We start from the raw sequence: 14,224 nt of genomic DNA on the forward strand, positions 1-14,224 counted from the left end.
TTCAAAACCTTGTTGGTATCTCATAATGCCAGACCCAGTGAAAAACTACTGTTTAGCAGCTGATCTTTAAATCTCCTTGACTTCTTAAAGCCACAAATGTCTTATGTGACAAATGCCCCAGTCTTTCTACCTTGTTTTTTCCCATTCCAAAACAATGGTAATTGTGCAGCATGCAAGGCTTCTTTGTTCACAAAGAATTAAGTCAGCGTTAAATCAGTGAAATTTAAAGTTGGTTAGCTGACGGGCTGTTTTATGAACAGAGAAGAACCTCACATGGCACAATTATCATTGTTCTACAGTGGGGGGAAACCCAAGGTGGAAAGACAGAGGAAGTCATCACCAAGGCATTTGTAGCTAAGAGAGTCAAGAAGGTTTAAAGATCTAGTTTGTGAAGTTGTCCACTTTATTTCACTTTTCTTTCCTCATGTGATGTACTCACCAGTACCACGTGCACCACAATACAAGATAATACTTCAAGTTCATTGTTGTATTATAATACTTTTGCTTACATTGATAAGAATTAAGGTAATCTAATTCTCTGTGATGCACCTCACCGTCCTAGATGAATGACTAAGATTCCTGATCTCCATTTTCACAGGTTGTCTTCAGGGCCAGACGAGGCATCAGTTATGTGGGAGATGTGGCAGTGGATGATATTTCCTTTGAGGACTGTTCTCCTCTGCAGATCCCAGTCAAACCTTGTGTTTCTGATGAATTTACCTGTGCCAACAAATACTGCATCCCAAAAGATAATCTTTGTGATTTTGTGAATGACTGTGCAGATAACTCAGATGAGAGCCAAAGCATTTGCAGTGAGTATGATGGTTTGTTACATTAACAGACTGCATCTTAACATAGTTTTACTGCTGTATGTTCATTGGAAATAGAAGTAAAAAGCATATATTAAGTTTCTTATCTTGGAATCTCACACATTTTGTCACTTTCTCACAAACATGCACATGAGGTAAAGTATGAAGGCCAACCAGGCAACCTTTGTTTGAATGCCAAAATTCCAGGCACACTTGCCTCATCTGTGTAAATGTGTTTGTAAGACAAAGAAGGCTGTAGCTTGAACTTCTGAGCTTTCCCCTCCACTTTTTCAGTGCATGTTTATGGGTGACATGGGATACTGATCTGTGTTTATGATAAATTCCAAAGGGGTTGCAGCCAAAATAACAAAGAATCTTGTGGCACCTTAAAGACTAACACGTTTTTTTGTGTCAGAAGCTTTCACGATCCTCAGCATGAAGAATTGTTCTCAGTTAACAATGATATATGCATATGCACTAGGGCAGCCAGCCTCCAGCTGGTGGCTGGAGATCTTCTGGGATTACAACTGATCACCAGGCAACAGAGATCAATTCACCTGGAGAAAATGACTGCTCTGGAAGGCAGACTCTATGGCATTATACCCCACTGATGCCCCTCCCCTCTCTAAACCCCGCCCTCCTCAGGCTCCACCCCCAAAATCTCCAGGTATTTCCCAACCTGGAGCTGGCAACCCTGATATGCACACATTAGTATAACTAGAGAAAGGGCAAGGAGGAATGTGTCGTGTATATACAAAACAGGAAGGACCAGAGAGTTTATTATTATGCAGAACACATATGAAGCAACACTCAGTCAAAAGAGTGAATGATTGTGTGAGAGTAACTGTGTGGGTGACTCCTAATTAGAAGCCATTTTTACTGTAGAGTTTTCCCCCCAATACCAGAGCATCTCCCCGTTGTTGGTGATGTGATGATATCACTTCCGGTGAGCCTCAGAAGTGACTCCATCACACTGCTGACAGTATGGGAGCTAGGCTCCTGCTGACTGGCTGAACAGCACCGGGGGAGGCATCCCAAAGGAAGGAAGGGAGGAAGGGAGGGAGGGAGGGAGGGAGAGAGAGAGAGAGAGAGAGATTTTGTGTTCATAGGAATTTACTATGGGCAGAAGCATGCTAATGAGGTATTTATTGCACATTAAAATTGATCACAGGCTGCTTACATTTAGTTCAAAGAGACATTCAATTGTACATTCCTACATCTGCCTTTCACCCCTGTGGCCAAGATTCTAATGAGCAAAGGGGCTTTGACTCATGTATATTTTAAAGCAACTTTTAGAAGATAAGATTGCACGGAAATAACTATGGCTCTAGGGTGTTCCTCCACTTTCAGCATTGTAGCGGAAGAATGGATGATAAAGTGGCAGAGGTCACAGGCAGAACCCTGTACAGACAGATTATCTTCAGGCCAAAAGGGTACGCAAAGGATACACATTACTGTCAATCGTTTGCTTACCCAACAAATTGCAATTTAATGCTGCTCTATTTATGGCTGTGAGAGAAAGAGCAACACAACAAAATGATGTCAAAACATTTTAGAGATACAGGAATTACTTTCCTGAAAATATAGGGCAAGTGTGTTCTGTAAATGTTGTTAGCCTTCTTCTCTTTGTGATTATTTGTGATGCACAAACTACTCAGCTGTTGTGTATTATTCAGTAAACATCACCAGGTATTGACATGCATTCTTTTAGGAGATACTTGGGGCCACTTCTTTGTAGTAAAAGTAACCACAATGCAGTTACTTGTAATCTACAGCTGCAGAGTGTCCAGATTGGCCCTCATATGCTCCATTAATTTATCTGGGTGATAATACGAACTCCTGTGTACGCAAAAACGACGACAGAGTGAAACAATTCCTCTGCAGACAACATTTTAATTAGATTTAGAATATAGCTAAATGTTGAAGTCAGGTCTTTTTCTAACATCAGATTACCAGTTTGTTATGCTTGCCTTGTTTCCAAGAGGAATACCTTTTGTTCAAAGTGTTCAAAATGATAGCCTTGCTGCAATGATTTATTATCACCTTCTTGAGAACAAACCCTGCGGAGGAATGACCTGCTCACACACTGATCCAGCCACTAGAGTTGTGCCCTTCCAACAGGAAGTATTGGTCCTTGAACAGATTTCTCATATTAAAATGAAAGCATAGCCTATACTGTATCTTAAATGAAAATCTTTCCTGAGATTTATGAAACTGATAAAGCCAAAACCAGACAAGCTAGGATGGATGTCTAGTGATTGAATGGAGGTTTTTTTTGAAGGCAAATTCTGAACTTTGGACACAGTCATTTGGCATATATATAGAGAGGTTCTCATGTGCATGAGCTGAATGCCCTGAATCCTTTTAAAAAAGTGATAAGAACTGATTGGCACTGGTGGTGGCTGCAGTTGTAGTTTAGTGCACTTTTTTTATATATATATATATATAATTGGGGGATACAGAAGGAAAAATAGGGAAAGGGTAAGACATTAAGTTAAAAAAAAAGGAAACAATATAATATAACAATTTCCATTAAAAATTAACTCATCGTGTTCAAAATATTAATCATTTGTAAAGCACTATGTCAAAACAAGAATATACATTTTACAATGTTAAGATCGTTTACTTGACATTCAGTTTCCCTTTAAAAAGATAACGTAGTATGTAATATATAATATAACATATAAAACCTTTGTAGTTTTTTAATAAACAGTCATGCTGATCTTCTTAGTTTACGTAACTGGAATTCATGTAAGTGTAAAATGACTCCCATTTTTCATCAAATTGTTCTATAGATTCGTTAGACTTTGGGTTTAAAACAAAAGTCAATTTAGCCATGGTAGCGTAGTCCAACATTTTTTCTTTCCATTCCTCTATTTCTAGTATGTGCATTTGTTTCCAAGTTCTTGCTAGAACCGTTCTGGCAGCTGTTGTAGCGTACTTGAAAACATCGTGAAATTTCAAAGGGATGTTTTGTGGTACCATACTAAGAAGATAGTATTTGGGGTCAAATGTTATCTTCGTTTTCATTATCATCTGAAGTTCCCGGTGGATCTTTTTCCAATACGTCTGCAGTTTGGGGCAAGTCCACCAGACATGAAAATAAGAACCATCTGTATCTTGACATTTCCAGCAGACACCTTTTTTCCCGGTGGAGGACATCTGAGAAATCATATTTGGAGTCAAGTACCATCTATAAAATGTTTTATACCAATTTTCTTTTACTTCTTGAGACACAGTATATTTAAGTTCAGAGGTACATAGTTTTTCCCAGGATTCCATATTAATCATTTCACCAAAGTTTTGCATCCACTTTATCATGTTAATTTTGACTTGTTCTTCTTCTGTATCATATTTCAAAAGGAGTTTGTAGATTTTTCCTAATAAATGAGAATCATTCTTAGATATGATCTGTTCAAATTCTGTCAGTTCTCGAAATGGCTGAGGATACAAACAATCTTTTTGTAAATTAGATGTCAGTTGAGAGTAGGTCAGCCAGTTCAATTTTTGAAAATTTTCTTGAAGTTTAACTTGACTTTTAATTTCTCCTGTGGGTTATCTTTGTAGGTATGGGTCATATGGGTATTTGTATGGGTCATATCTTTGTAGGTAAAGTGGACACCCGGTTTCAATCTAACATTGTCGTGATAGGCTTCAATCGGAGACATTATAAATGGTGGGAAAGGACTTATCCTTTTTTTGTACTTTTTCCATACTTTTAATATCGCTTGCTTAATATCGCAGTCTTCTGATATTTTATCCTTTTTGATTATCGTTGTAGGGTCCCACAAAACTTTGTGGAATCCTTGTCCTAAATCCGTTCGTTCTAAAATAAGATGTCTATTTCTTGGATATTTTATCCATTCTGCAATCGAAGTTAAGCAAGCAGCATGGTAGTATAATTTGAGATTGGGTAATGCCAGCCCTCCTCTCTTCTTTTCATCTTGTAAAACTTTGAATCTGATTCTCGGCTTTTTCGCATTCCACACAAACCGGTTAATTTGCTTTTGCCAATTTTCTATTGTTTTGTCCGGTATTTCAATCGGAAGAAATTGAAATAAAAAATTTAATCTCGGAAGTACGTTCATCTTCACCACCGAAATCCTTCCTAACCATGAAATATTCATCTTAGACCATAAATTCATGTCTTTCTCTATTTCTCCCCAAGTTTTCAAATAATTCAGCTTTAAAAGTGTCTTGTTCTGTGAAGATATTCTAACTCCCAAGTATTTAATTTAATCCTTTGTTATTTGGCATCCGGTGATTCGTTTAATATGATTGTCTTCGTTAGTTGTAGTGTTAAAGGTCAAGATTTTTGTCTTTGTTTTGTTCAATTTGTAACCGGAATACTTTGCGAATTCCGTTATATGATGATATACCTGTGGAAGAGTTTGTTCAGGGTTTTGACAAATTAGTACAACGTCGTCTGCATAACTTTTAGTTTTATGCTCTTCGTTTCCTACTGTGATGCCTTTAATTTTCGGATCATTTCTTATGTAGTTCGCAAGAACCTCCATCGATAGGTCAAAAAGAAATGGTGAAAGTGGGCAACCTTGCCTTGTACCTTTTGTAATATTGAATTCTGTTGAAAGACAACCGTTTATTAAAAGGCGTGCCTTTTGAGTCGAATATAGTATGTTGAAAATAGTAAGAAAGGTGTCTCCGCAGTTCATTTGTTGTAATGTTTTTGAAATAAAATGCCAGGAAACGTTGTCAAATGCTTTTTCTGCGTCTAGAAAAATCATAGCGGTTTTTAATGATTTCGACTTCGTATATTTGATTGCGCTGAGGATCAGTCGTACATTGTCTTTCATAAGTCTCTTTGGAATGAAACCAGTTTGGTCTGGGTGGACCAGTTTAGTAATGTGATGTTGAAATCTTTTAGTGATTATAGAAACAAAAATTTTGTAATCAATGTTCAACAAGGAGATTGGTCTGTATGCTTGGGGAAGATATTGATCGGAACCTTCTTTTGGTATCAAAGATATATGCGCTTCTTGCCAGGACAGTGGAATCTTTCCCTGTTCGATTACCTCATTATACAAAGAAAGTAATACCGGTGTTAGTTGTTGTTCAAAGAGTTTGTAAAATTGTGGTGTGATCCCATCTGGACCTGGTGCCTTGTCTGTTTTCAAATTGTGAATAGCATCAACTATTTCTTGTGTTGTTATCTTCTGATTAAGACTCTCTTGTTCCTCTGGTAATAACTTGGGTAGTTGTGCATTTGATAAATAACCCATGTTCTTGCAAATCATCCTTTTCATATAATTGCTTATAGTAATCAACAAATATTTTTTCAATTTCTTCTTGTTTGTTATAGGTTGTACCGTTAACTTTAGCACCGATTATCTTCCAGTTTAGTGCACTTTTCAGCAGTGTTTTATAACATGATACTTAATGCTAGAACTTTACTTCAAACACTTTTGCAGGACTATAGTTCAGCAAGATGGATACTGCTTCATAAGGTAACCAATTGCTGAACTAGGATCTAGGAGGAACTAGGCTGTAAAGACAAATAGACAAGTCTTTGTTATTTATTTCACTGGTTTAACTGTACAATCCTCCCTTCTCTTAGCAGACTCCTCTCAGGAGATAACCATTCAAGTAGACAAATTTTGCCTCCGGTCTAGTGGGATTTGTAAACATCTAATTGAAAACCTTTTCCCATAGAAGATCTTTCCTCCTCCTCTTCAAATCATCCTTCCCAGAATCATCAACTTATTTTATTTTATTATTTTAAACCCAACTTTGATTTTTTCAGAGCTGATATTGTATTGCAATAAAACTTGATTGATTGAACTGTGCAATCCTATGCAGACTTACCCGAATAAAAGGCTGTTGGTTACAACAGACTCAGAATGGAATGACTCTTCATAGGATTGCACTGTTAGTTTTGCCTTGGGTATTTTTGGATAGTTCTTGGTTAAGCATGCTAGTATCTATTGTTCCCATGTCTCTCAGCCAGTAGTTGAGTGAATGCCTCTTTTTTTGTTTTGGATGGCAGTTTGATTGCAAATTGCGAGCAGCAAATTCATATACTTGAAAATGTTTTTTTAAATGCTGCTCATCATTGTTCCCAACTGTATTGCAAGTGTTTTGTGCAAGTAGATTCTCCACTGCTTCTCTGCAGCTTTCTCTTTTTCCTTCCACATCTGCTGAACTCGTTTGACAGAAAAAAATCATCTTCCAAAAGAGATGCCTCCTTAAGTGGATTTGAGCCTGATATAGGAAAAACTGTGGCTTGTCTTTCTAGGATAGCCTCTGCCCCAAAGCGGAGTACGTTTATGCCAATTGTGTGTTCTAAATGGGATCACTAATATTATATTCGAATCATCCCTTCTCTCAATGACATTAGTATTCAGTATCAGTAATGTTGCTATATGAAGTTCCTTCAAACAACTGTTGGCTATTATTTCCTCTATGGCCTTGCCTTGTTTTGTTTGGAAGAACCATCTAATTTTTTTAAACAAACCTGGGACATTAATTTGCCATCTGCAGTTCTTCAAAGGATTTTCATTATTAATTTTGCTAGTGATCAGAATACTTCGGTATATAGTTTAAATTTCCCTAGCTGTAAACTGCAAATCATCATAGTCGCAGAATATAAAAGACCATAACTACTTCTGCAGTCTTTTGCTCTGTTTAATTATCTCTTTTGGTACTGAGGTTCCCATGTAAGACCAAGTAACTACTTTCACAGGTAATTTCAATAATTACATCTATGTCCTCGCTGATGGTTTAAATATTAAGTTCACCATCAGATCCATGTAAGTATTCTTTAATATAACAAGTAACACTTCGTTGACTCAGAGAAGAGTCTTTCTTTCACCTGCTTCATATTGCTTTTGTGTGATTATTGAACAGATCTGATCCATGTTGGGATTGGTTCAGTCCTAACTAGGGTTTTGGCAAAATTCGTGTCGGCTAGGTGTTTAAGGTAGATTAGTGAGAAACGTAAGATATCTGGGGTGGGGGATGGCACCCACGCTGGCTGGACCTAAGGAACTGGGGGAGGAGAACCCCCATAGTGCTGGACACCATCACTGTAACCCCTATACTGCATCATTGTAGCCCTTATACTGCCTTTCTCAGCACAGGTTGTTATGTGCTCAAGGAAAAGTGATACATTGCTATATGGTGTGCCGAGTTTTAAGCCAGGGTAGGGTTGCCAAAACTCTGACAACTCAATGGGCAGTCTTTTAGGGAACCCTAGTGAAAGGGTGGAGAACAGTTTATAAGTTCCACAGTTCATTTGTTAGTAAACATATATTGCATCGTCAAAATACTTCAGTTTGGCTCCTTAGAAGAATCAAATTGCATCTTTGAAATATCTGTACTGAAAATGTAAAAGGTCAGCTTTAATATTGAAGCATTCTGTTTTTCTCTAGAAATACTGTAAGGATGTATATATACCAATATCTACCCATTTTTTCCTGTTATACTTGTTCATTTTGACTTGCATACAGTCTGAGTATTGAATGTGAATTGACTTGCATACAGTCTGAGTACTGAATGTGAATTGAATGTAATTCACAAATGAACATGTATAACAGGAAAAAATAGGTAGACATGGGTAAGCATGCAATCTGAGAATAAGCTTGACTTAAGCAAGAGGTTCTTTGGTGATCTAAAATAATTCTGAAAATACATAATGGTTTGCAATAGTTGAATGGCAGAACACCAGCCACATCAGGTCTCTCATTAGTAAATGAACCTTCCTCCATTTTGAGGATATAGACAAAATATACTTATGATGGTAGTCTTAATTGAAGAGCTTTGCATTCTTTTAAAAATTGTAAGCATTACATTTTTTGTTGGGGATCTTTTGGGACCAGGAACATCCATCGGGCGCTGTGATTTTGAGTTTGATCTTTGTGACTGGGAGCAGGATCAGACTGATGACTTTGACTGGAATCTCAGAATTGGAGGCATCCCAAGAGCAGGCATGCAACCAATTGCTGATCATACCTTGCAAAAACCATCTGGTCATTACATCTTTATAAAGAGTTCCTTCCCTCAATTGCCAGGGCAAGAAGCCAGAGTTTCTAGTGAGCAGAAGAAGCAGACATTGCAAGGTACGTGAACAGAGATGCCTAATAGGAACTATATAAGTTATTTTCTGCTGCTTAAACAAACAACAACAAAAAAGAAACTATATAAGTTATTAATTGAAAGAATGCAACATCACTGAAGTGTCCCTTAGAGAAAGTATGGATGTTCTACATGTATTATCTTGTTCCTTTATTGAACTGAATGCTATTGTAAAGAAGGATTTGGTTGCTCTGTGTAGAGTATTTAAACAAAATTGGATTTTTCTGCACAACTCAGTTATTCTAATGAATTAAAACACTGGTGGCTATTAAACTTTGGGTTTGGCTGTTTGGTTTACAAAATACTTCACAATAAAATATACAAAAATAACTTGCATACCTCTGCTAAATCTTTGAAATTAAACAAAGGTGTGCAAATATTTGCATGCAAGAGGACATTAGCGTTGTTTAAAATGTTATCTAGATTTGTAACATCTGGTAGCTGAAGGCAAGCAAACATTTATTTTTCATGAAAAACAGCACATTTAAAATAATTGCAGACCACACTTGGAATACTGTGTTCAGTTTTGGGCTCCACAATTTAAGAAGGATGTTGACAAGTTGGAGCGTGTCCAGAGGAGAGCGACCAGAATGGTCAAAGGTCTGGAATCCATGCCCTATGAGGAGGGACTTTGGGAGTTGGGTTTGTTTAGTTTGGAGAAAAGAAGTTTGAGGGGAGACATGAAAGCCATGTTTAAATATTTCAAGGGATGCCATGTTGACGAGGGAACTAGCTTGTTTTCAGTTGCTCCAGAGACTAGGACATGGAGTAATGGATTTAAACTAAGAGAAAAGCGATTCCACCTAAACATTAGAAAGAACATTCTGACGGTAAGGGCTGTTCGACGGTGGAATGCGCTGCCTCGGAGGGTGGTGGAGTCCCCATCTTTGGAGGTCTTTAAGCAGAGGCTGGATGGCCATCTGTCGGGAGTGCTTTGATTGTGGGATCCTGCATGGCAGGGGGTTGGACTGGATGGCCCTTGTGGTCTCTTCCAGCCTTGTGATCTTGTGATCTTGTGCTTTGAAATTAGATTGTATTGTGTCATGGACTTTCCAAAAATTTACTATCTCCATTCATAATTGTGTAGATTTTTCAAGCAATTCAGGACTTTGCTATGTTTTTGGCATTTTAAAGTATATATTGGGAAAGATTCCCCCCCCTTGAGCATTTAATTCTATCAGAAAACATTCTGCAGTTGGTATGAATAACTGTCAGTATGCATAAATATTGTCTGCATTGGAACAAATGAGATAGAGAGCAGAACTAGATACAATGGTTGCAGGTGTGCCACAAAACTAGCATCCCTGCGTCCTAGTTACATCTTCTTTCACCAGCAGCCATTTATGTGGAATGGAGGTAGTGAAACACACAGTATAATATCGCTGCACATTTCTTTACTGAACATAATAAAGAGTAAGGAATTAAGAGAATGGTTTCCTGCAGAAATATCCATCCTGATGCTGAGGAAACATCTGGAAAAATGCTTTGCATCTAAACATTAGAAAAATTCTAGTGTTGGAGAGGCTTCAAGTTGAGAGTTGCACTTCTTGGTGAAAGTTGCAACAGGCTAGTTCCTCAAGGAGTCTTATCCGAATTACTATTCTTCGTTGGACAATGTTGGATAGTCCCTGGCAATCAATATAATGGTATCTCAGGCAATGAGGTTGGGGGGATCTCCGGCAACCACCATACACTTGCATCTCTCTCAGGGATAAAAACTCCTTAATAAGATGGCATTATCGTATAAATGATTGTCCAGCCAGTGTGACAGTGATTGTTTCTGGTGTAACAAATCCCAGATGGTCTTGCTCTGAGTAAAGATTGGGTGGCTAAATGGCTCCATCCTTGCTCCTGTGTGAGAGCGTTATCTGATTCTTCTGCCAGGTAACTAGACTTCTGCTGCAGTTCCATCTCCATCTCTTTTGAGGACTCCAAAGGAGGCTCTAGCTGTTCCAGCGCAAGTGTTCTGAGACTACTCCTGACTTGTCAACATTTACATTCAGCCATAGGTTGTGACAATTATAGTTGCTTGAAGTTTAACAATAGACTTTCCCTAAATATCACATCGAAATCTATTGAAGCCTAGTGCATCCAGTATGCTGATGGAAAATCTTTCTATTCATGTAACAATTTTTATTTTCATGTGAAATAACTAGGTTTCTATGATGGGAATAACATTTAATAGCACTGTCTCACATTCCTTCTGCTTTTATTTTCAGCTGGTATTTTATTACCACATGTATGGAGTCAGTATGGGATCACTAACCGTCTACCAGGTTATGGCATCGAATTCCAAAAAAGTGTTATTTAATCTGACTGGGGATCAAGGAAATTTCTGGAACAGAAAAGTTTTACCATTGGAGGCAGATGAGGACTTTCAGGTCACCTTTGAAGGTCGTGTTGGAAAAGGTCTCAGGGGAGACATAGCACTTGATGACATCACTTTTACAAAGGACTGTTTACCATCTTCAGACTTCTTTCCAGATGAACCCACAGCGTTACCTCCAACAGGTAATTAGAACTGTCAGTTTTTTTTGCCTTTTTCCAGATGTCAGGAGATCACTACATAAAACCAAAGCTGCCTATGCTTTTCATAGAAGGTATTCCTTGAAGAATGTTAGGTATGTGCTGAGTTACATACATACATCCACGTAAGTTTGCATGTGTGCATGTCTGTATGTCACCCAAAACATTTTTCCAAATGTACCAATGAATTGAATGGACTAGGATCCCCAGATAACACCAGGTGTTTTACTTATATGTAAAGGAAGGACTGTGGTTTCCATAACTGGAAAAAATGGAAGACTAGCAGACAGCCAGTGCAATGTGGTGGTTTGAATGTTGAATTAGGATTCAGGAGACTAGGATTCAGATTTCCACTTATTAATGAAGCTAGCTGGGTGACTGGTCACCATCTCTCAGTCTAAAAACTGTTCAGAATTGTTGTGAGGTTAAAAAAAGACCTGAATCCTGTGTTTCTTTGAGAAAGGATGGGATAAAAGTGTAATGTATATCTAGACAGAGAAAATAGCAAGGTCAGCTGTATGCAGTGGAGCTAAGATAAGGAGCACCTTCTAAAATGAGAAGGACCATGTATCAGATTTATAGTGAGAATGTTATTCAGTTACCTTGCTTGCTGTGGGTCACTGAATGTACAGCCCTTTGCTACCGACTTCAGCTGGCAGAATAACATACTTATTACTGACAAGTTTGCACTCATAAACCATATATAATATCCCATTACGTATATTTATGTCCATACAAAAATGTAAGGGAGCTGTCAAGATTGAGGCATGTGACCAAAAACTCTTGTTTATCATCTAAAGTGCAAGTCAATAATTATGGGCTTCCCCTTTCCTCAGCAGCTCCTAAAAAGCCACTGCTAATGGTCTGGGGGACCCTACAGAATAAAATTTCATGGGGCACAGGGGCTGCAACAAGAAGAGGAATTCAACAAGAACCATCACTCCACATACATACACTCATCAAGCAAATAATTTCCATGGACTCTATGTTTGCAGGCTTTGATTGCAATGAGGATACAGTGGGCAGGATGCACAGAACCAACAGTAGAATTTAGGTCCTGGTATTAGGAGTTTCCCACCTTTCCTTTCATCTGCAGCCACCAGCATCCCCCAAAAGCTACTCGTGAGTGACAAGGGAACCTCAGAAATGGTGTGGAGGTGTAACAACTGGAGGGACCAATCTTCAGCAATCACACAAACACACACCCAAGTTTTGATGGAAGTTTTTTTAAGTCTTAAGATTCAACATCATAATTTTTCTGAAGCTCCTTTTCTCCTTACTCCTCTCATCTCTTGCTAACCAATGATATCTTAATTCATTCTGTCTCCTTTTCCCAGGTGAAAACTTTTTTTCTTTAGATCTTGATAAATAATGTCATCTTAAAAAACATTTCATGCAATGAAACTTACTTTCTAGTTAGCTCACTTCAGAATCTCATTCTAAAAGAAATAAAACTGATTGCAATTGTCAGATAAATTCTTGCAATTTACTGCCTCTTTTACGAAGTATTTCACATTATGGGGAATTACTGAAGCCTGAAGATGAGGGTGTGTTTAACAAGGAGCTATTTTGATGCTATTTCTTCTCTGGGCTTTTGTTTAACATATGATACCAACATAGTGTAAAACTGTACTGGGAGCTGTGAGAATTTATGATTCTAGCTATAGGCAGAAATTAATACTTGAAAAAAAATATATACATTCATTTTTGATACTGTCAGTCATATTCATCTTGCCACTGTCAGTAGTTGTGAGTCTCTTGTGGTGCTTTGGAATGTCTAAATCTATGCTTTTGATTAATGAAAGGTTTTCAAAACCAGTTATCTCACCCAAAATTTTAAAGCCTTAAAAATGACCATGCAGGACTCATTCTGATGTTGCACAAATTCTCTTTCAAATTAACACTGTTGTTTGATAATCTCTTATTTTTCCCTACTCTTCCAAGATCTGGGGCTTGGATTCTGGCCTGTTAAATTTCAAGGTCAGTGCTTTTCAATGTGACTTTCTCTTGGACTTCTGCAGAACCTGAGGCAATGGGATTAGTTGCAGTAGAGATTGTATCTCCTTGATCTGCATTGTGCTGAACTGAGGATGGTATGGTATAGTAAATTGCATTGAGAAGAAACCCAGTCGTATTCTGCACAGGAATGAAGTTTGCTTTGGCACTGGAAGAGGTGTGAGAAGGGGGAGTAAGAATATGTCCATCTGCCACAGTATTGGCTTTGTTCTTTATTTAAACTGTGGCATGACAGGGTAGTGACTAATGAAGTTCTACCAAGTGTCGTAAATGTCAGAAGTTGTCCTTAAGAAGATATTTACTGAAGCATTCCAAAAGTATATTATGCCTGATACCTGATTTCAGGTATCACTTAATTCTGTATTAGGCATGCAAAAGGCATGGAATGAGCATTACCTGTAATGTTTTGGTGTTCTTCAATAAATTTGTGAGGAAAAGGGGTTGGTTGGTACCTTTTGAGGTTTACATTACTTTTAATGTTTTGTTTTAGAAATTAATGCTACCCTCCTTTTCCTGACCAAATAATGAAGTTTCCAAATATTATGATATCACTGATGCTGTGGAGCAGATGTAAATTTGTTGGCATTCTACTATTCCACTCAGAAAAAAAATTGAAGCCTTCCTTTAGCCTAGGGAGCATTTTTCCAACTGAAGAGGCTCTGCCTTTGGTGGAAGTTGGAGGAATGCTCCTTGAGTTGGAGGAAGACTTCAGACTTTGCTGAGTGGAGTGGTAGGATACATGTCAATAATTTTAACTTGAATGTGGCCAGTGTTCTTTGTTA

At 37.9% G+C, this 14,224-nt stretch overlaps 1 protein-coding gene across 1 annotated transcript in view; it reads left to right on the forward strand.

Moving 5' to 3' along the window:
- MALRD1 (MAM and LDL receptor class A domain containing 1) overlaps positions 1 to 14,224 on the forward strand; it is a 284,449-nt gene that overhangs the window by 106,907 nt on the left and 163,318 nt on the right. Inside the window, 4 exon segments of the mRNA XM_056857102.1 lie at positions 599 to 812; positions 8,645 to 8,858; positions 8,860 to 8,884; positions 11,120 to 11,411. Coding sequence (XP_056713080.1) covers positions 599 to 812; positions 8,645 to 8,858; positions 8,860 to 8,884; positions 11,120 to 11,411 — 745 coding nt within the window.

The sequence above is a fragment of the Euleptes europaea genome, chromosome 11, assembly GCF_029931775.1.
Source record: "Euleptes europaea isolate rEulEur1 chromosome 11, rEulEur1.hap1, whole genome shotgun sequence".
Classification (NCBI taxonomy): Eukaryota; Metazoa; Chordata; class Lepidosauria; order Squamata; family Sphaerodactylidae; genus Euleptes; species Euleptes europaea.